Genomic DNA, 24,410 nt, shown 5'->3' with positions numbered 1-24,410 from the left:
TCGCATCTATGCATATATTTTTAATTCTACAGCTCAAAATCTGTTTTTTTCTATATTCCTTTTGTGAGGTACTTGTTTTTATCCGTACAGAAGTCAGACACCAACCCTACCATGTCAATTCATTTTTTTTACCTTCCTCCCTCATAATAAATCATAACCATCACCTCCATCACCACACCCTTCTATCACCTGAAACCCTTCACACCGCGGGGATTGTTTTAACGCAGAAATTGCACAGATTAAAAGTACCTTAATGCATGTTTAGCATATGTCAGCCCCAATTGCTGCAAATAAATTTTCTGACTCTAGAGTCTTGAGGGAAAACTTCTACTGCCAACAACACCGACAGACAAAATGAAAATTAGGAGAACATTAAGATAGAAGGGAAGGGTGTTTGAGCATCTAGCATGTAATTCGATCCACGAGCATAAATTTTATTAGATTCCTTAGAGGGCAAATTTTGGAACAGTCATAATAATAAGTTATCATAACAAACAATAAGGCCAGGGAGCAGCATTTACCTAATCTCTTGTAACACATTTTGTAGTTTCTGTCCAAACGTGCACAAAAATATACCCAAGCTACCAATTACTTTTATTCCTTGCTTAAATTCCAAAAATCAACAGAAGAACTCCGACTTCACCCACCTTTTATGAATCAATGATTTTAGGAATTAAAATATTAGTGTACTTTTGATTTGAAATTTTTCTCGAACTCTACGTTCAAAAAACACTTTTAATGAGTTAGATGAATGATATAGAGTATATATGCTAGATATACGGTATGGAACAAACGTTCTTAAAATTGCGCAGCCGATTAAAGACCGCAGATCGACTACCTGGCGTCGTTCTACATCTACTACTATTTTCATTCGATGCTTGTTTGACCTCGAGATTTCCCCCCAGTGCCTCTGAAGAATATTGGGCGATTAATTCAATTGAAAAGGGGTTAGAACGATTTTTGGAGGATATGGTAAAAGAAATTAGAAAACTCAGCCAAGATTCTCAACGAAGAGTAAACTTTAGAAAGGTAAAATAAGAAATTAAATAAAGCATGTAATTCATTACATTTGTGACTAACGATATATGAAAAAATAATAACTTGTTCAACTACTGGGACTACTCATAATATTTAAAGACAGTTAACATTTTTTGGCCACAATTGGATGCCATGGTGTGTTCAAGTTGTGATAGTATGTTCAAGTTAAAGACATAGGTTTAACTGTCATTAAAATTAAAATTAGGAATAATCAATAAAATTTTCTTACATGGCACCGACGTAGAGTGTATCCCGCCTCTGGTCCACATAGAACGTCCGGTAGTACATCTTGCCACACGTAAATTCTCGTACATGATCTAAAAAAATATAAAAGAGACTCGATTAATAGAGGAAGTAAATTAATTTGAATTAATCTTAAAAAAAATATACCCAAGCATCGTATCTTACACAGAAGAAATACAGAATCTTAATTCATAACGCATTCAACATATTCACTTTACATACATTGCGTGATAAAATGTGATATTTACAAATTGACTGATTTAAAAGCGTCGTTAAGCTAAGATTATGTTTCATCATGGACGAAAATATTTAGGGATGAACTCAGTCTCTTGATTGGAATAAATACAATGATTATGTTCATGTTCCTCTGTAGATATCAGCTACAAACATTCTGTAACGTATATTCTATTCATGATCATACATTTGTCACTTTTCCGTTAGTTATCAGGGTTAGCTAGTTTTACCTATGTTAGTTGCAAAATATTGATAGCATAAACGAAGATTGTGTTCGGACAATAGGTCGGTGAAAAATATTTGCAATAACTTCTCCACATATTTAGGGAAGCGTTATAATTTATATTAGACGGAATTATTAAGATAGGGTAGGTGATCGAGAAAAAATTTCAAAAGGGGATAAATCATGTGACTGAAAAACCGCTTTACTGCTGTTGGTCACTGCATCGCTTCATCTTAACATCCTTCTTGAAAGGTAGTGAGCTCGATGACAGACAGATAACAGAAAAAATTAATAATGATCAGAAATTCAAGAACATCGCTCTTTTACGCCCAAAAAGTCAAACTAAATAAATATCAGAAAAGAATCATGGTATGGCATGTTAACTTTCAACTCGGTGAAGAAGTTGACAAGAATTTCATTATATTTTACGTGCCTCACTAATAAATGTGTTTTCCCACGAGTTTTAAAATCTTATAACCAAGACGCAATTCCGTGAACCCAGCCACCATAAGTTATGTGCGTGGCTTCAGAGTGCTCATGAGCCATCCGTTATTACAGTTGGCTCAAAAATACTCTCTCTCCTCCCCTTTAATGTGACAGTTAACTTTCTTTAATTAAGACCTGAAAACGGCTCGCCGTGGCGCTCGGAAGTGAGAATCTCCTTCCCCTTATCTAAGTAGATAAGCTATCGTAAAAATAAATCTGAAAAATGAGAGAGGCAAGAGGCTGGGGGAAGGCTCATCATGAGATGATGATGAAAACGTGCAGACGAAAAGGAAAGGAGAAAAGAGAAAGTGAAGAACGCATAGGGAGAGAAAAAGAAAAGGGGTGGAAAAGAAAGAGAAATAAAAAAGAAAGGGGAATAGGTCAAATTTGGAGACAAAAATTGTAAAATAGGCGGTAAGGAAATGATAACTTAAGTCCTGCTGCGGGAGTTGTGGTGGTTTTTAAAAAGGAAGATCGTGCTGAGTGCAAAAGACATATTCATGGGCGGCTGCAAAGTGATGTTAAGAGCCCCTCTGGCGGTTGGTGTGGAGCTTTTAATCTGTTCTATCATAGGATAACAACGCAATCTAGGCGCATAAAACTAAAATCGCGAATCAATAGTATTCAACAATATTAATTTTTTGCATCAAAAAATTTACATGCAAATTTTGGGCCACGTTTTCTAATAAAATTATCGTTTTGTAGCGAGCTCTTGATTAACATTTGATATATCTGCTTCTTTCACCAAATTAATTCCATATGCGACTTTAAATTTATATAACACATCCACGGGAACGCAATATTCAACAAAATATGATCAATTTATTTTTTAGACTTTCATAAAGCGGCCCCAAGGTGTAAATCATATGTTTACTGGGTGATAATATCAAATGCAAAATAAAATACAACATTAACATCGAAAATATGCGAAGAAAAACTCATATACTTGCCTTTATTTGTTTTAAAAAAACGTGATGCGACAAATATAAGAGCCGTGTACACAAACCCGAGCAATATAATTTTAAAAGCATAATTCCGTTGGGATTAAAATATTAAATGGTCATTTTAATGTTATGCTCCCGTTAAAACTAAAGTTAATTTGAACTTGCAGTAATAGGACAAGAACCAAAGATATTATTTCAACATACAATACCATGACAATGTGTAATTTCAGGCTGCATTTTACAACACTATATTTTCACTCAGGGACCAAAACTAGACACGATTTTTCAATGTAGTATATAAACACTACCATAAAGAGGAAAATTAGGGGTATTTTTTTTACATTCAATATTGAATCTAAAGGAATAGGATAACTTTTAGAAGCAAAAAGTGGAATAAGTCTTAACAAAATGAAACTACAAAATACGATCAGTGACATCAAATTAAATTTTAATTGAATCAGTAGAACAAATTCAGACGTTATATTGTGGAACTCGAAATATTTAAATAAAAGCTGGTAGCACTTCCCCACAATATTTAAATGCGTACGACGCGTTTTGGCCCATAGAGTCTTGTACCAGAGGATGGCTTTGTGAGCCGAAACGCGTCGTATACATTTAAATAAAGTGGAAATGAGCCACCAGATTTTATTTAAATATTAAATTGAAGTTAGGCATAAATTGAGTGTTACAGCGGGTCAATGGCCCAACGTACTTCGATGTATATGAAGCAACGTCTTTAGAGGCTACGATAGGCTCATATAATATTTATTTTATTCTTTTTAATTTGCGATAAAAACGTTTTCCTGCATATAAAATAATTTTATATTGTAATTTTATCTTTTCCTTCGCTGGATATCCTATTGAACTGAATGCTCGCTAAGAGAAAGGTTCGATTTTAAACCAGTATCGTTACCTCGCATAGCACGTGAGTTAGTCATCTCTCGACCATTAAGAGGAGAAATAGAAAATAAGGGCCGTATTCTAAATATAACTACGGAAGGTAAAAGGGAATGAAGAACCTTGATGATGCAACGTAAGTTGCCACGTCAATGATCATATATGCACCGTGCTTATCACAATTCGCTTTTGAAATAATGTAAAGACAAAGTGGTTCTACTTTTGGCTAGAAGTATTTGTAGCGATAATTAATGTACCGATATGACCTGGCGGATGACACCGATTGTTTATTTACCTTCAGCCGTTGCCCTAACCATAGAGCTTACTGAAGGGGGCGCCCCTTACTCTCCATAATCGCAGGGAGTGAAGCCAAGGGTACGAGGGAAAATTGCGCATTTAGCCATATTCCTAGGTTCAGCTATAACACGGATTCTTAAGGGGTAACGACCAATTTTTGCTCTTTACTCTTCATATTTTTTTTCGCGGGATTTTTCGCGGCAGCTGCGGTGAAATTAACCAGTGACACATACCCAAATGAATTAATAATTAATAGATTAGAGCCGTTATGTCCCATAGGAAACGGATGAACAGAAAATGCGGTGTTTTGTGAATCATAATTGACCCAATAATACTTGCGTAATAACAGCTGTCAATAGGAAAACTGCATTGAATTCAACTTCTGACTCCTATTTCTGATATTAAGGATGGATTGGAGTAATTTCTATCCAACTGTCGTTTCTTCAGCGAAAGTAACTTGGCACCGCTAAACTCGCCAAAGTACGATATACTTAAATATTGACCAAATCCAAAGATAAAATAATTTTTTCTATGGTACAATACCGAGCTACCTTAATACAATATTTTCTACTTATATTCTTAAATTTTCACCACCAAACCGGAGAAGAACCGTAATGTACGTTTGTATTCGAAAAACAAAACGCGTGCTCCTAAATTTAATATCACAGAAAGGGCAAAACTTTTAGTTGGTAAACGAAAGAAAAATCAAGCATGAAAATTTATCGAATTGGGAAATTACGAATATATATTTAATGCGTGAGTGAGGTAACAATGAAAAAAAAAAACGATCTGCAAACAGCACAAGGCGATTGCAATTCGACAAATTTCCTGTCAGTAACTACCACTTCTTATGCTTGATCACAGGAAAGAAAATGGCAAAAAGCTTCCAGAAATGCCTTAGTAAAAGGTTCAGCAAACCTGCGGGCCTATCCTGAAAAATGGAAAAGGGAATGGCTGCGTGACAAATTACGGGTACTTGTGAAGAATGAAAACAATATATTTCCCACTATGACAGCATTATTTTTTAAATATACCAATGCAATGAAATATTGCGATGGATAGGGAAACGCATCAACATATGAGAAATTATTACCACAACAAACCATGAAAGAGCCCTTTCTTCCCATTCTAGTAGATATTTTAGGAATAATAATGAAATAATGACCCAAAAATGATTTTCAGCAATATATACAAGACAAAATAAACACCTAATTTGATTCCAATACGAAAGAATCGAATGTCATCAGATGCCTGAAAAACATCTTACATTTCCCAGTAGAAGAAAATCAGATTATTTCATTAAATTTTACTTCTCCAATTATTCTAACTATGGAAGAAGATCGTTTGGAATTAAAAATGAGTAATACATCCCTAATCAAACTTTCTTTCTCTCCGTCAGCATATAGTACCGATGATACCTGCAAAAAGACAAGTGAAAGCCAAAGTTTTAGAAGTTCTTTCCGTCTAATTGAAATAAATAATGTTCCAAACTCGCTCATCATAACTGCTGTATCTTCTTTAGAACAACACTATGAAATTGTTGCACATCAAGGTTTATTCCGCATCATCATCATCATCACTGATCAACAATCCTGGGATTGGTTTGACGCAGCTCTCCACTCAGTTCTCCTATCAGCTAATCTTTTCACACCTACGTATTTCTTCTCTTTCACATCTCTCTTTACTTGTTCCATATATTTTGTTCGGGGTCTTCCTTTTCCATTCTTGCCTTCCACATGTCCTTCGACGATTGTCTTCATCAGGCCATCATGTCTCAAGATGTGGCCTATAAGGTTGTTCCGTCTTCTTATTAAGGTTTTCATGAGGCTTCTCTTCTCTCCTACCCTTCTTAGGACTTCCTCGTTACTAACTCGGTCGATCCATTTGATTTTCATCATTCTTCTGTAGCACCAAATTTCAAAGGCCTCTATCCTTGCTTTCTCCGCTGCGGTCATTGTCCATGCCTCACTTCCGTATAGGAGCATACTCCAGATGTAGGTTCTTATAAATTGTTTCTTTACTTCCATATTTAAGTTTCCCGCTGTAAGCAGGTCTCTCCGCATAACCTCTGCATAATAACAGTGTAAACAAACTCTTTTTAGAGTACCCCACATGCCATCATAGCGATGCGCGGTAGTGGAAACATGTAAGTCGCGTTATTTCTCACTAGCAATATTTTACTCACATACAAAATTAGCTGAAAATGCTAATTACTTCGATAAAATAACATAATTACTGCGGTTGACTAGTCAAATATTATCAACTATTCCCATAACAATACGCCTGAATCAGGTGCAACGTCACAGGCTACAAATATTTATCAGGTGTAGAGTAAATTTTATGCAATATTGCTATGATATTACAATTTTATGCAGTTTCAAACTCACAGGTGGAATGTAAGGCAAGTTATTTTTCTATCTATGCGATTACTACACCCGCAAGCCCAACAGAAAAATATCTACGAATGCAAAGTTAACATTACATATCCTGATGGAACTTTTTCGGATAAAGATAATAATTTTCAGAAAAATAAACATACTAATAAATATTTACGTACCTTTACATGACCTCTGTAGCCACTAGTTTCAGAAAAACTTCGTATTTTCTTATCGCGCAGGCTTATGGCAAATTGACGAAGCTCGGCCCGGGAATATAGTTTATGCCCAAGGAGACCGTTACGCCCGGTTTCACGTCTGAGAGCTAATATTCTCTCCAATAAGCTCAATGGCCCTAACAATATGCCCGAAATTTATCGGACATCTTTCCTACTTTCATAGTTCGGTCCCATTATGCAAACGGAGTGGAAAATTGGCGCTGCGCCGTCATCAACGTCACGACCTACGTCAACTCAGAACTTGACGACGGAATCACCCCCACCACTTACGTCGGGTCGACAGAGAAACGCATTTAGGGGTCTCTTGCTATGAATTTTTGATAAAACAAGTCGATATTATTGACGGTATAAGCGACCACAGAGTAATCTTTGCAACGTTAAAAGTTGATGTGGTGTCAGGCGTAAAACCAAAACGCAATATTTACCTATTCGATAAATGTAACTTCACTAAATTTGGCGAGATGCTTAATGACTCCTACAAAAAATTCGTTGTTACATCAAAGGACCAAAGCACAAATGTAATATGGACACGTTTCTTAGAAATTCTGCGCCAAGGAATCAACGAACATATTCCGCAAAAACTGAAATGTGATAATAAGGAACCTCGCTGGTACAACAACGATGTCAGAAGAGAACTTAGGAAACAGAGAAAACTATACAACTTGTACAGAAAGTCCATCACGTCTAGTAATAAATCGAAGGAACTTGAAGCTAAAGAAAGTTACGCTGCTCAACGCTCAATAACCAAGAAATCAATGCGAACTGCAATGCGAAAGTTTAAGAAAAAAGTACTTGGTGAATTACTCGAAGAAAATCCGAAATCCTTTTGGTCGTACGCGAAAGAGCTTCAGGGAAAACATTCAACCGTAGATTCGTTATTTGATAAAGATGGTAAACTTGTCACCGAAAATATTGACAAAGCTAACACTTTAAATGCCCACTTCGAAAGTGTATACACTACTGGCGATACTCAATTCAATTTAGACATCCCATATACTGAGGATTTGATGGAAGAAATATGTATAAAACGTGATGGGATAACTAAACAACTACAATCGATTAAGAATAGTAAATCTCCGGGTCCGGAGGGAATACCCGCGCGTGTCCTCAAAGAGTTAGCTCCACAGATCGCGCCTTACTTAGAGATCATATTCAAGAAGTCACTCTCCGAAGGGAAGTTACCGCCCGACTGGAAAAATGCAAGTGTTACACCCATTTTCAAAAAGGGAAACAGAAATGACCCAGGCAACTACCGTCCAATTTCCCTAACATCAATTATAGGCAAGATACTTGAACATATCGTTGTTAGTAATATCATGACTTTCTTGGACAGACGTAACTTCCTCCATGACTGTCAGCACGGATTCCGAAAAAATAGATCCTGCGAAACACAGCTCGCGCTCTTTCTTCACGACGTTATAAAATCTGGTGAATCGAAAAGACAAGTTGACGCACTATTTCTAGATTTTAAGAAAGCTTTCGACACTGTACCTCACAACAAACTTTTATACAAATTACAGTCATGCGGATTAAACGAAACAGTTGTAAACTGGATACGCGACTTCCTCAGAGATCGTAAACAAAAAGTAGTTCTTGACGGAATTAGCTCTGATGTTGTAAAAGTTACATCAGGTGTTCCACAAGGTAGCGTAATCGGCCCCCTGTTGTTCATTATATACATTAACGATCTGTGCTCCCGCATTAGCAGTAAAATACGTTTATTTGCTGACGACGCTGTCATCTATCGCGAAATTAGTGATCACTCTGACTATGGAAATCTATCATCGGACTTAAACAACGTTCATTTGTGGAGTCAAGAGTGGGGACTCGAACTTAATCTGAGCAAATGCATGGCGGTACATTTTTTGCGGAATTCGTCCAACACTAACAATGTTTATGCAGTGGATGGCATTAACATAAAGGCAACAGACGAAGTGAAGTACCTGGGAGTTACGATAACCTCGAACCTCACGTGGGGAACTCATATAAAGAATATTTGCGGTATAGCCCTGAAGAAATTAGGATTCGTCAAGCGTATTGTGGGAAGATTTTCGGATGAGAAAGTAAAAGAAAGGTGCTATTTCGCTCTCGTCCGACCGCACCTTGAATATGCAGCGAGTGTATGGGATCCAGTACAGAAAGACTTAATCTGCGAGCTGAATAAGATACAAAGGAAGGCTGCGCGTTTCGTCAAAAACCGCTACGGGCGTACAGACAGTGTTACCCAGATGTTAAACGAATTAGGCTGGGAGCCGTTGGAGACTCGGAGGCTGCGCGCTAGGCTTAGATTGCTTGAACAATTAAGAATGGATATATTTAAGAGCGACACAGAGAACATAATCTTAGAGCCACACTATATTTCCAGGTCCGACAGAAGCGATAAATTAAGAGAGATTTTTAGCCGAACGGATAGATATAAGAATTCGTTTTTCCCCCGAACAATAAAGGACTTTAATAAACGCTTGTCCCAACCTCGTTAGAGCACTTCTTTTTTTTTTTTAAATAGCTGTAAACGGCTGGTGTCCTAACACCCCCTGCCACACGCCTTTTAGGCGGCTTGCGGGGTATTATGTAGATGTAGATGTAGATGAAGGTACGGATATGTAGGGTCGACTAAGAATGCGGGCCTAAGCCACGAATATAACAAAAGAGGATCCTCAAGACGGCCTCTAAATACGTTGTCAACCACCGCGCATTATAAATGGGTTGAAATAAAGAGGGAAAAAGTGGTGCGAGTTTCACGGGAAAATAAGGTATAATTGGCGGTTATAACCGAAATTTATTTATCTAGAAATTTATATGATCTACCAAATTCATAAAAGCTAAAATACATTCCTTTCAATTTCAAACATTGTGCTGCAAAATATTAGAAAATAAATGGATCGCATTGCACTCATCACCGCTGACACTTTTGAAAACGGATTAAAATGCGACCGAAGTGGCAACAAAAATCACCTTTGTATGGGATGGAATTGGGCCTCATCTATGCAGTCCCCTTGGAGTAAGTCTTAGCGATGTTGCTCAAATGATATCCGCGGACATAATGGCACGATTGATGGCACACGCCAAGAGATTTCAACTTTTCCCCCTTCACGACCACTTCCCTCCGGGCAACGAGCAATGACTAATCACAGTTCCCCCTAGGCATTCCAAAACTCATGGCACGCTTCCTCCACTCGCCTCTTGCAGACTTACAAATAAGCAGACGGGCACCCCGACCCCACGTAAGAGCAAAACAAGGGGCCGAGGGTAGTGGATGGACAAGGGAAACTAAAGGGGCCAAAAAATACCCTTTTCCCAACGCGATCCTCAATCAAAAACGTCCACACCCTCTCAGCAGTCCAAGTGTTTTCGGCCACAGCGTGTGCACAAGGTGCATCCAAATTCTATATTGAACGGACGCAGGCAAAAGGAAAAACAATGAAGAGCTACGGGGATAAATGGACGTAGGTTTGGACACGAGGGAAGAAATAATTGACAATTTTTTTCTTTCCAAGAGAGTGTTTTGCATGGGGGATGCAAAAGAGGGAGGATCAACAATTAGTGAAAGGTTTGGGCGAGTTTTCTGGAAGAATGATAATCTCCGTCACCTTCTCTTGGTCAAAAACTAATATTACGGCAGATGCGTTTTACCTGTATAAGGTTATTGGGGCATTCCATGTTCAATTAACGACACTACTAAGAATATGCTGATATTCCTCACCAAAAAGGCGTGAGTGAGAAACAAAAGGACGAATAATGCATAGAAATAAAACAAATATTTTTAATATTAATCATTACACTTCTTTGCTCATTGTGATGTTACTTTTTCAACTTCTACGATTTTTGTCAACTTCAATGAAAAGATAAAAGAAAACTCGAAAAGCTTCTTTGCTGTCATTGACGACATTGCCAGTCCCAACTTCCTCAAGCATGGACATTGACAGCAGCGAGGAAATCAAGGATGAAGGTTACCGATATGTGGTGCCAGAGGAGAATGATGAGAATCAAATACATCGACCGAGTAAATAGGTAGTGAGGAAGTCCTGCTAAGAGCTTGCATTATTATTCAATGTTTATGCGTAGATGACCTAAGAGTAAAAGAGTTAAAAAAACGCAATATACATCCTAAATCACATTGCCGAACAGCAAGTTGGGTCGAATTGTGGAAAAAATATTTTTTGTAGAAGAATCAAACGTTTGAATAAACCAATCCCCCGAGGTCTTTCAACTTTAAGTACACAAATTGTCTATTCACCTGTTAACTACCAATGGCATCATATTTAATGAACGCCAATTTTTTTAATGGCATTTGAATTTGTGCCTTATAATAGGATTCGTTTGACAAGAGCACCATTTAAAAGGCAGTTGGAAAATCTAATTATTCCTACAACGCTGGAGTGAAAAAAAATAGTGTCCAGTATTCTCCACGTTCTGCGGGATTATTAGTGAGACCAAAGTGTGAATGGTTTCCCTCATTTCATGGCGGGTTGTTATTTATTCTAACATTTTTCAGTGCGTCAAAGGGTAGGATCACTAAATTATGGAATCATAATTGTTCTCTCGACAATGCTATTCAGTTCAAAGTTCTTTTTCCGGAACTAAAAAAATACTAATTCAACTACTCAGCGACGTAAAAAACAGCTGTTTGAGAGTGCTTTCGGTAATTAAATCCCTGCAGACTATGTGCCATTTGTAATGACGACATTACGGTCGTTGAAATTTAGGCAGTCATTAATTTCACAGAAAGAAATTTACAAACGGATTTTAGGAGAATACCCCGAAACGAGTAAAAGTATCCTCCTGTGCGGTAATGATGGCTCGTTTTCCAGTATGGAGAATTATAAATTATCTAACACGTTCACATATAAACAAAAATGATAGTTACTTATGGCTTTAAAAGACGAAAAGGAGTAAAAACCTCCGGGTAGTTAAAAAATAAGTTTGAGGGAAGTGTGATGCCTCAAACCGACTGATATCAGACTTGATGTCGTCTTAAAATAGATGGAATGGGAGCTTGTAGAACGAAATAAACCTCACTGCGGTGCATGTGGGGAAGCAAAAATGGGACATAATATTTCCATGCATGGTGATCATGCAGCCTTTATAACAGCTTACGGCAGAGAGAAGTGCAAAAAATTTGGACGGGAAAGTTACAATGCCTAAAAGCCGGTTCTCACAAGCGCAAGAATAACACCTGAGCTAATGGTTACAGTTTTCATTGCAAAATTTAAAATTTTCATGGCTATTGATATGTTTCAATCCCCTCAAATTTAGCCGCAGTGAAAAATTGAGGTAACTAATTCCTATGCGATAGTCAGGCATAATACTCCATGCTGCACAAAGAGCCATATCGTTCAACGAAGCTCAAAATACCATTCCTACGCTGAGAAATCATTAGAGCCATTATGACTGTCATGAGCACGCTGTCTCCTTCTTTATTTTCCCAGATCCTTCGCATATCTTGACCTTTATTAACCTCTATTCTGTGCATTTGAAGGCGAGCATTTTTGAGGGATTTGGAAAATTTGGAGAAAGCGAAAGTGAAAGTAAGGTGACAGTGTAATGGCGTTGTAATCCAGAGTTGGGTTTGCGAAAATGGAGAGTCAATCTTGAAATTGGAAAGTTAAACTGGATTCCGATGAGAGAGAAATGCGTTACAAAAATTCTGGAATACAAAAAGTCACTTGATGTGGAGCGATTGATTAATTGAGATGACCCTTTGATTGCAGTGAGTTTGATTCTTGACTACCGATTGAAGGTCGAGAGATAATTTCAAACCAATTTCACATTTATTTTAAGTCTTCCAATCAAGTCCTTAAAATCAAAATTAAAACTGTCAATTATCTTCCAGAAAATCTAACGAAAAAAGGAAAATAAACGTTGCTATCTATGCAGTATTACGAGCTTATTTCGATATACATAGACAGGATATTTCGTAGTACGTAGTTTCCTAGTTAAAAATAATTCAAATCGACGAAAGGATTTTTTCAAGTCAACACACTCATAATGTACCTTTTTAAACGTATTATATCAGAATAAAAAAGTGGCCAATATCTGATCAGTCGAAAACGTTTTATTCATTGTCAAACTCATTATTATTATTATTCTCACAGTGGCAAGTACTTGAATAAAACTAATACAGCTGGAACATAAGAAACTTCCAGTTGTGATTTGACGATGGAGACTTCTTTAAAAAAATACTTTCTTCACATTAACACCAATCTATCACCATGCCAAAATCGTGGAATCCGGAAATTGTAATCGGAGGGTAGTGGCCAGGAGAGGTTTGGTGATGATAGCTGGGAAACTGTGGTTAGTGGACGAGGATGAATGGGCATGGGACTGATACCACCCCAGACAGAATTTCAAAGTGCAATCGTGTTCCAGTGGGAGTGAGTGTGAGGGGGCTGTCGGCACCCTGTGCGGTAATTAGGCGCCACATGGCTGCTCCGCGTTCCATTTACAACAGTATCGAGAAACGGTTTGCAGGGCTAGGGGATCCATGGAGCAGTGGATCGAACCCCGGGTCTAGTCCTCACACCCTTTATGACTCATGACCATCACCCATAATGCGATTATTACCGCGAGCCACTTAGCCTCAAGTGAGCATTCACCCTCCATGGCCATCCTGTGAAAAGCATTCTCTACCGACCTTTTCAAGAATTTCCCATCACTCCATACAGTACTAGCTGGAATTACTTGGACCTTCTCCTTTCCCTTTCCTTTTTACGTTCTCCTCCATACAAGGAAAGGGAAAGCAAACAGGAACAAAGGGGCGGGGAAGAAACAAAAGAGGAGCAACGAGGCGATGTCCTTTTTGCATTTTCGTCGCCCCCTTTCGCTCCAGCTGAACTCTTACGCGCGCGGAGAAGACAGAAGGCGCGTGTATCTAGTCGAGTGATGTGGTGAACGGAGCAAAAGAAGGCACAAAGGTGGAATAAAAGGGAACGGAGGACGTTGTTAGGAAAAGGCGAAAAGATGATTATAAAAGAAGGAGGGTTTTCTGATTCACTTGAGTGCGCCGGTGGTTAGACCCTTGAACTAAACAGTTTGTTTCATTTTTGTGGTGAGATAGAATATTACCCCTTCCTACGCCAGATTTAAGCGCATCCATATTTATCCATAATAAAATGAAAACTTCATTCCAGTTTTTCAATTTTCTTCGAGGTAAGCAAATATGCCGAGCAGAACCGCAAGGAGCAGGCCGATCAAGGTCTCTTCAAAACGTGAAAATTTTTATTTCTATTCCCATGCATGTATTTTGCTATCGTACCCCCCAAAGAAAAGCAAAAATAGTAGTGAGCAATCGGAGACTGATAGTTAAAAAGAGTTTGCTACACCATCTCATTTATCTTTCCATGTTTCATTCATCTTATTCTTTTCCTCTGTCAAAGAAGAGGGCAAAAATTTGGGATTTATTAATTGTTTTCACTTCATTCATTTCAGTTTCATTGTTAAATGTTAAATTCCAGATGAAACGTCCCGAAAAAAGACCGCACTATTGACAAGCATGAAATATAACAATTTATGGAATACAAAACAAAAGCACACCTTAAAGAGCATGAGCCTATTCTCAGCTATACGAGGAATCGCGGATGGGAGATGGTAAATGTTTTCTTTTAGATTATTCGCTGGAAATCTTAACATATAACCTCAAGCGCAGTTGAATTGCCTAATGGGGCTTTAAATGAATCCCTGAAAAGGAGTTGAGAGATGAAAAGATAATCAAAGGCTAGATGCTGGCTTTCGAGCGAATAGTCTTTGTCGTGTAATGCTTGTCACTCAAGAGACGACGAGTTCAACTAATGTGAACGAAGAGGAGAATTTTTACTGTGCAATTAATGTAAGGGACACTAATATGTGATAAAATCCAAGATTACCTTGGGCCACTGCAACCTATGAATATATTGATACATCATGTTACCACGGATAGAAGAGGGTATGAGCTGAAAAATGAACAGACGCATTCTTCCCATTAACGCATTAAATAAAACCTACACAAAGTAGACAAAAATTTTACGCCAGAAGTTGCTAGCAAATAAAATTAGTATGTTATCCTCACGGAGTATCATAGCAAATAATTCGGGCAAAAACTCTTCTAACTTTGAAAAGCAAACATGAAAGTAGGTCCTGAGATGGCTAAACATATTCTCTGCTAGAGTCCAGTATTAATGTATAGGCAAGGAATCGGGAGATCTGGGTTTTATTCTCTGCTGAAGAAAATGATTTTTTCATGGCAAATTTCCCCTTTGCTGTTTGATTTCGTCCATGTGCGTGACTACGCACAAGGTCACACGTTAGATTCAGCGCTTAAAGGAGAATGATTTGGAAGTGATATCCTAAAAAGTTCAATATTTAATAAGCCTGTTGAATAAAAACTTTTGGAAAAAATAAACACCCAAAAGTTCTTATTCAACATGACGAGTACCCACCAAAGTTTTAAAGAAGAATTTAATAAGCCTATGTTTCCTGCATTATATCTAATATTACCTTATTAAGGCTTTTGTTACTTTTAATTTATTTTAACAATAGCAAAAATGAACAAAAGTACTTATTTATATAACAATACTACCATTTCAATTCCGTTTAAAAGCATTGCTCGCAGTATTACAACAAATATTGTTCAACCCCACACTTATTAAGGCATTTAAGCAGATATTAACCACATTTATGCATTCATAACAATGGAAAACTAGCAATATACCCGGAAAATTGAATTATGTAAAAGACATTCATTTGATATGACTGCTATATAGAAGAAACCCATTTTTAAGGGTGTTGTCTGATACATGTTGAACGCAAGAAAAGTTAGAAAAATAAAAAATATAGCCATCACGCAACCTCACAAAACGCTTTATTGAGGCAGAGGTTGAGCTGGATGAGCGCTCCAAAATGCAGCGCGATATAACGTCTACTTGAGCTACACGGAGGATGAAGGAGCGAGGGAGCGGCGCACTCCAGAACAAAATATCCAAACAAACCAGCACCTAATCTCTATGCAGCCAGATCAGGTTCAGTGAAAAAATTCATTCCCACTCTACTCAGAGGACCTCGACACGGAGTCACGTCAAACTCGTGTCTCCCTTGGGCCTTTATTTCACCGAAATTGCTGCGGCGCCTCACAATGGATTCTCAAGCGAAAACGATGTAGTCTGCAAGGCTTAAAGTCACTGCAGCGAGAGAATGTGTCAAAATCACTCGCTCCTCTTTGATCACTAAGCCGTAAGGAGGTCAAGGAGGCAATATGGAGCCGTGAGATAGAACGTATTCCCAGGCACAATGGTGGAAGAGCGGAAGGCGGTCGGTTAAAGTGGAAAGGTGAGGCAATAAAAAAAAGCGTTTAAAGCCTCTTGCCGTTTACCTCACCAACCCCCTATGAAATCACTTCGTGCACCACATTCACTAAAAATACTGGTCATATCCCTGAAATTATTTTCAATGGAGGCGAGATAGGGATCGAAATACTAGCAAATCGAGTGGGACACTGTCACGTAGAGCCAGCGCTTTAGATAGCGGGTGAATCTAAAGAGGATAATAGGTGTCGACTGTGGAGTTGAGTAGCCATTTGACAGACACAAAGACGAAAAATTTGCTGTCGAAAATATTCAAGCATAAGGTCAATTATGTGAATCGACGCCTGAACGATATAAGCCAAAGGGAAGGGTGGGAAGCAAGAGTGAAAAGAAAAAAGCATTGGCATTACCGAACTCTTCATGCAGCAGTGCATATTCAGCAAATATTTGAAGAAATATTTGCTGAGTATGCATGGCATATTACCGATTAAATGTATTGAAGACATTCTTTTATACTTTTTGCTGACTTCACAGGCCAGTAGGATTTCAAATCATCGTTTGAAGAAGGCAATGCAAGATAAAACTCTTCTCCGGCATCTATTACTACGAGATCATCATCATCACCTCGTGGTGTTCTGCCCGTCGGTAGCTCCCCCGCGCCAATGCTGTCTCCGGCCTGTGCTGTGTCCGCGCCAATGCATTCCCTCCTGCCTCCGGCCATCTCCTGGAACTCTCCATATCTTCCGATTTTTATGCTGTCAATGAACTTCAGCCTTCTCCTTCTTCTGACCCCTTCCACCGACCCCTCCTAAGCTACTGTCAAAATTCCATTCCCTCTCATCAAATGTCCCAGCCAGTTACCCTTCCTTTGATTTATTTTGTCCATCAATGTTCTTTTCTCATCTATCCTATTTAACACTCGCTCATTCCTAACTCGATCCGTCCACCGTATTCCCTCCATCTTCCTCCAAACCCACATCTCAAACGCCTCAATCCTATCCCTGTCTCTCTTCCCCATCGTCCAAGTCTCACATCCATACATAAACACACTCCGCACATAGCATTTCACCAATCTCTTCCTCAATTTTAATTCCAGTGCCTTGTTACACAAGGCTCTTTTCTTCTTCTGGAAAACTTCTTTCGCCATTCCTATCCTTCTTATTATTTCTTCTATACTTTTCCAGTCTTCAGTTAACAAAGTTCCCAAGTAGCTGTAGTTTATCACATTCTGTATTTCACCTGCTTTCGTCTTCGCCCTCATACCATCTACATTTCTCACTTTCATCACTTTAGTCTTATTAATTTTAATTCCATATGTTTCTATTCCATCCTCCAACGCTGTTACCAATATCTGCAATGACTCTGTGTCCTCGGCTAAAACCACCATATCATCAGCAAATATAATGCATCTTATTTTACTCCACCAATACTTATTCCCTCTTCTCTTTCATCCAATGTCACACTTATCATGTCTTCAGCATACATATTGAACAGAGTTGGTGACAAACAACATCCTTGCCTATCCCCTCTACGAGATCAATGAGTCCCAAATCCTACAATGCAGCAAATAATTTAATAGAAGTTCTCATTATTATGGACTTTCAGGGACTAAGAATTACCTTTTCAACCAACTTGAAGAAAGGCGACTAACATAACACAGCCAATCGATGCATGCGACACACGGAGAGCTGAACTTCAGGTGACCTCCGAACAAAAAAAAACTCTGCAAGGATCGGGAAGACTGACAAATCCTTGTAGTGTTCGGAATTGAAGACCAGAACAGCGACGGGTGGAAAGTCAACACACTAACTTAATCCCCATTGAGTCACGAAATTAGCAGACGATAAAGCGGCGCTGAGGGCAAACGTTCAAAATAGAATTTTAAAAATGGATGATAGCAAAAAAATCCTCTGCATTGAGTACGTGAGCTTCGTGGATATAAAGAGCTAATGAAATTACTACGTATACAGAGTGCGACCAGAAATAAGCACCACGAATTGAGCTAAACTAAACCTTCGATTAACGAACCTGATTAGGATAGGCATTTTTTTAAACAATTTTCAATGAATCTATTTACCTTTCTATGTATGCTCATACATGCATATGCATACTCATGCGGCTGTTTTGGTAAATTTAATCATCCTTATCAACACTGAAAAGTATTGAACAAAACATTTAGTGATTGAACAGACCGTAGTCAAGAAAGGCGCGTTAAAAATAGCAAAAAATACTCTAATCATAGTATTAACTACTCCCAATAATTAATTCACTTCCATCGAAACATTGTAATAAAATTATGAAAATTGAAACACGAATGATTACTGAACTTATATCCAAAAAAGAACTTGAGATACTTGATTTAATTGTGGTCATTTTATGCATCACCTCGTAATTGTTGAGTAATTTCATCATTCTTCATCGTTCTTCTTTAGCATCATATTTCAGCATCAGTAACATCATTCTTTTTTAGAATCACATTTTAAATTTGCCCATTGCAGGTTCTATCAGGATCAGTAGCAATATATGGTTATTTTTTTACATGAAATTTGGCAACAGTTTTTAGATTACGCTGTTTCATGATAAAATAACTCTGATTTGGGAAAAACAGGTCAAAAATGGAGGGATTTACGTAAATAGAGGAGGATATAATTGGGGAGGAAATTGAAGAGGGCGCTTGAAATATCCAAGTGACGGAGGTTAACGGGGTGGGGGGTTGAAGGTAGGGTGGAGTCGGGTAGTTATCGGAGAGGGCATAAGAGAGAACGAGCGACAATGATAACAGTTACCCAAAGCGATCTCTATAAAATCCTTTCAATTACCCGCCATTATGCGCCGAGATAAGGTAAATATATAGGCACGCGGTTGTGAACGATGCAGTTCGTGGGGAAAAGTGAATCGAGAACGCCGTAATATTCCAATCGAGTATGCGGACCAGTGTTGTAAAGAAAGCAGAAATATGAAGTTTCACGGATATAACCCATAAAGTGGGAAAATAGGGTAGTGTCGTAAATTACACCATGAAGGTATCCCTCAGGGTGGGTGGATAAAATTGAAAATATGTTCTGGCTTACAACCGCTTTGCCGGAACGGAGTCGGCTAATGTTGCCTTTGGCTTTAATTAGAGCTGACTAATTATCTCGGAGAGCCTGACGAAAAAATATAATTTTATACGAATTTTTAAAGCTCTTCCACCAATACGCATAAATTTATAGCTCGAGATTCGCTTGCACCCTGTTCATTTGGCTTTGTTGAAGTAACGAATTAGTAGAATATATGGGTATGCTGATCATAAATTTCTCATAGCATTACATCCCAGCTTATTCAAAGAGGCTAATCCGATTAGAAGTTTACAATTTATTTACCTCAACCAGATAATGAAAAAAATATTTTTCTCATAATTTAGGTTAACTATATATCCTTCCTTATCCTCCAAATCCAGAATTTATTCAAAAGATTGACAAACAGTGAGATCAAAAACTCTCATCACCTCTTTCCGCCTCATTTAAACCCATTTCTTCGTTAAATTTCAATACGTTTACTTTATGTTTCAGACAGACACCAAGAGTTTCTTCACTTAGTTCATTCAAAATGAAAAAAAAATCCTCACAAAAACTTCATCGTGGACTATTTCGTGGACATTTAAGACATTTTCAGTTAAATACGTAGGGTAAATTGGGGAAAAAAGAAAAATTGTATGAGTTTTTCCTTCAATTCCGCTCACGTTTGGTCATTTCAATTCCTGATATTTTTTTATTGATGCACCCTCAGTAGAGGCGTAAAGGTTTCCTCTAATGCTTTCGTCGTCGTTATAATCATACTCAGGGTTAGATTGTTTAAAATGGCATTCAAACTATTCAGTTGGTATCCCTAAAATCCCAAATACAATAAGATCACCAAATAATTAAATAGACGAAGCAATACATGATTTTTAGCTTAAAAAAATAAATTTAATATTTACATTAGTAGTTTTAATTCAGATTAGTTAATATGTAATAGGGAAAAATAAGGTGAGAAAATGTTAGGAATAACTATTTATGGGCACAAGGATAGAAGGCACGAACTTGTATCAAAATGTATCTGATACTAATAGAGAAATAATTATCAGTTAACGTAATACACTACATTTAATAATTTAGAAATAGCAACGGTAAAACATATTCCGCTATTTATCAACTGCGGCATTGCGTAGATGTCCCATGAATACACTCCATCAGAATGCATTCTTTATTTGGCATTAGTTTCATCCAGATATACTTTTAATAACAGTTTTTAATATGTAACGTCGGAACAACTTAGAATGCCCTACTCCCTCCGCAAAAGCAATTCGGCAGGTGCGATACACATGGCATTTTAAATCCTTACGCAGGCGGAAGAAAACGGCAAATGGGAAATTCAATCGAAACCACCGGAGTGCCTGGCGGTAAAGTGACTTTTACAAGTCTTCTGAGTCGAAGAAAGGATAACTTTCGCCACTTGGCTGCCAAATTCGGAGATATAAATTAGGCGACGCATTTTAATGGTCGAAACCCTTGCGCTCCAAGTCCTGCGATGATTGATGCCGTCGCAATATCCGCGACCTTTCCTTCCCGGGAAAGCTCTCAGGGCCTCGTTAGAGGGGAAAAAGGGAACTTTCACTTCTATTCAAGTGGCGCAGCCAAGGAAATCGAGGTGGAAGCGATACAGATGGTGGGACGACTGAGATTACAGCTGAAGCTGCCAGCGACACAGCCGGAGCTACACAGTAAGGGACTCAAATATCGATGAGGGATTTGTTGCGCTGGGAAGAGGGAAGGTTTTGTCACCCATCTTTGATCGTTATCCTTGTAAAAGTTTCCAATTACCAATTACCACACATGGATGATCGCATATAGGGCGAGTAATAGGACGAGGGTGGAGGCGAAAGAGAAAAAGGAAGAAGACGGATGGATACTATGGAATTATGGATGGAGGTCGAGAACATAGGAAATTCAAGAAGGACGAAACAGATGGCCGTAGCAGTGGAGACGCTACCTTCCCTAATCTTTTCGTTTCATTACGGTATGCTTAAAATAGCCACATCAAGGCGACCGACACACAAATTGTGCACATAGGAAAAAAAAAACAAAAAAAACATTTTATAGCTAAACTCTGTTCATTTTACCTCTGCGGGTGAGCTGGTGTGGCCAAAGCTAGTGGAGATGAGGGAAGGGAAAGTTTCTTGACATGTGACTTTCCCTTGGCCAATCAGCAAAAAGTAGGCGTGGCCTCAGTCAGTCGCTCACCGACCTCCGCCGAGTAAACATCGTGAATCTGCTCGTAGAGCAATGTTGTCAAACCTCACGTGTTCTCCTTGTTTGTGACTAAGTATGCCTTCTACCAACGGTGCCTCATTCGGCGCGGTAGCTGACAATGTTATGGGCTTCTGTGAAGGGATTATCCCCAATGCCTGTTAGAATACGTTATTAACAAAATAAGCAGCGCCTGGGTGGAATTCGAATAGGCGTTGCCAAGGTATTGTTTATGTTGATGTAACTGTTTCTCTTGTTCGCAGTGGATGTGTACGTTATAACCTCTTATAAATAAAAGGTTTTTCCTGCGTGTGCTAACAATGCCTTCCAGATGAGTAGGTATATTGTCACGGCGCGGCGCCCGGACCAAGATACCTATGGCCACCTTTGACTCACACGTTTTCAGTGACAAAGTAGGGCGGGCGGGCATTTGGCAACGCTATGTTAGCTCCTCCTCTCTCTCTTGATACTACCCCTGCCCTAGCCATCCGAGAGTGTCCGGACTCTCACGAAAGCTCACCCGCAGACATAAAGTGAATAGACTTTAGTGCAAGGACGTATTTGCGAGGAGTGGCGATAAACGGAAACATAGTCGCAAGACACCTCTTACTTATTGCAGACCTTCAATGCAATAAGGCATGCAAGACCTTCTTGCATGCTCTACCATTCCCCGCCTTACTTCCATACCCGCTATTATAAGCATCTCACACAACTATTTCCCCTTTTCGGCTTTATGGCAGTCGTATATTTTCTCCCAGACTCAATTTCCGCAGCTCAGACTAATTCAAGCCGATCCCTATTGTTTCCACGAGTCATTATGTTTATTGTTGATTTTAAACGGGCTTGTCTCCTATTGAGGAAACAACCGCCTGCATTATTTGTGGGACTCACAATATCTTTATATATTTGTCAGCAGATATATGAAAGGGTCGAGGGTGACTCCGGACCGCTTCGCTTTATTTGCGTCCACCCTTGCTCACAAAAGACACGTACAAATTTTTTCAGGGGACATGTGCTATGAAAACAGAGATCAGCTGTTCTATCCTCCTTTAGGATTCAACCTCACACCACCGACCTCGGTCTACTACCGCGTCGCAACAAAGGACGCACGTAAATTGGGCTTGCTCAGCCATTCTTTTATTTTGAAAATTCTCTCGCCATAGTATTGGCCATCAAAGGGAAGAATGGACGCACTGACAACCACGGCTAAGTCCTGTGGATGGTGGTGAAAAGGTTTCGTCAGCGGATTCTTTTCCATACTGCACAAGGGATCTTTAGTGGTTGCTGGTTCCCAGTTAATTGAGGCATATAGGCCAACATTTCTTTCTGACGAATGCGCCATTTCTCCAGCTAAGTTTAGAGAAACAAAGAAAAAAAGCTATTTACAACTACAAAGTAGAAACAATGTGAGCTAGATAAATTTAAGATATCGTAAATGTAAAGTCAATGAAAATGAACTTTCAAAGGATGCCTCTTTCATATATTATAAAATAAATGCAGAGCTATTGCGAAAACCTGATTTTCATTTAATTATGATAAAACTCAATGTCAAAATCGAATCATTTACCAACGTATTGCCTCGATAGATAGTAAAGTAATAATTTAACGGCAAATAAGACTCAATGACAGCCTACCACTCTAAAAAAAGAACTGTTCATCAAAAATAACTATCGAAACTTGGGGAAAATATTGCGAACAATCGCACCCTTTTCGCAAAGCATATTTGAGTTAGACACTGGATATTCTCAAAAACTAATTCAAGTATGAATAAATAGTGCCAATGAAAAACAAAAAAGAGCTACATTTTAGAGTACCGAGCATATTAGAGTTAACACGTTCTTCTACTGAAAGCACAAAAATCTTAACGAAAATTATGCAATGGTCTAAAGAAACAAAATGTATATAGTGAGATTTAAATTCCGTTACCTAAATAAAAATAATTGAGTACTTTTTCTTTGCTATCAACTGGTGATTGGTCTCCACAGATTAGATTCCACAAAATTAAAAACCAAGTGCCTAGTTCTTTGGATTGGTGTAGGCTATTAAATCTCAACAACTCCACAGCCGCCTGTAAAATCGGAATTCTACCTCAACGTCTTCAAAATTTATATCCTCTCCGATTATTATCGGAAAGGATACTAGGACAGCAAGACATAAAGCGGAAGTAGGTGGAAGAGAGGTAATGGGTAAACGTATAAGAGATACGCCGCGCCGCCGGAGAGACTAGGGCTGAAATTAAGGAAAAGGCAATTGAAAAGGGGGAAAATTTGGTTGGTAGATGGCGTTTGGGTGTGCAATACATTCCGATGAAGGGAATCACCCTCGCAGATGTGCCAATAACGTCGACCGTTGCGCCAATGATCGTTCCCCGCACGAGATCCTCTCTCCGCCCATCTCTCTCTCTCTCGCCGTGTTTCTCCCTTATTCCAATACTATTACTGCGCCTTCTATGACCCATTCGTTGAAATCTCCAAAAGAAAGCGTGGGACGAGTGTTTTGGGGTAGGTATCCGCCCTTTTTCTCACTCCCCATCCCAAACATATGCCCTGCATTTGCAAAAAAAAAAGAATTCTCCAGCGATATTGAATTTTCAGATCGAACCTCTTGCTTGCTTATAAATTTCCAAGCAACACTTTAAAAACTACTTCGATTTCATAATTAAATGCACGTGTTTTTGTCGTCTATCAAAAGGCTCATGCTGTTTTTGGGAAAATACCAATTCATTCCATTAGCCACGACACTAGAAGAACACTCTACTGCATGCGTTCTACTTAAATGTACAAAATTAAAGATGAGTTACTTTCATGGGATTATTTGAAAAATACCCCAAAAGTTGCGATAACCTGTTCCACGTCAATAAAATTAAACGTAGTCCTAATGGATAGCCAATAC

The 24,410-nt window shown here is 38.6% G+C and overlaps 1 protein-coding gene across 1 annotated transcript in view; it reads right to left on the bottom strand.

Moving 5' to 3' along the window:
* Positions 1 to 24,410, bottom strand: part of LOC124154635 (semaphorin-2A-like) — a 578,813-nt gene that overhangs the window by 268,770 nt on the left and 285,633 nt on the right. The window contains exon 2 of the mRNA XM_046528477.1: positions 1,268 to 1,355. Coding sequence (XP_046384433.1) covers positions 1,268 to 1,355 — 88 coding nt within the window. The remainder of the gene's footprint in view (positions 1 to 1,267; positions 1,356 to 24,410) is intronic.

Source organism: Ischnura elegans, chromosome 2, assembly GCF_921293095.1.
Source record: "Ischnura elegans chromosome 2, ioIscEleg1.1, whole genome shotgun sequence".
NCBI classification, from domain to species: domain Eukaryota; kingdom Metazoa; phylum Arthropoda; class Insecta; order Odonata; family Coenagrionidae; genus Ischnura; species Ischnura elegans.
The sequence above is the reverse complement of the archived record's forward strand: the minus strand, read 5'-3'. Positions and strand labels throughout refer to the sequence as shown.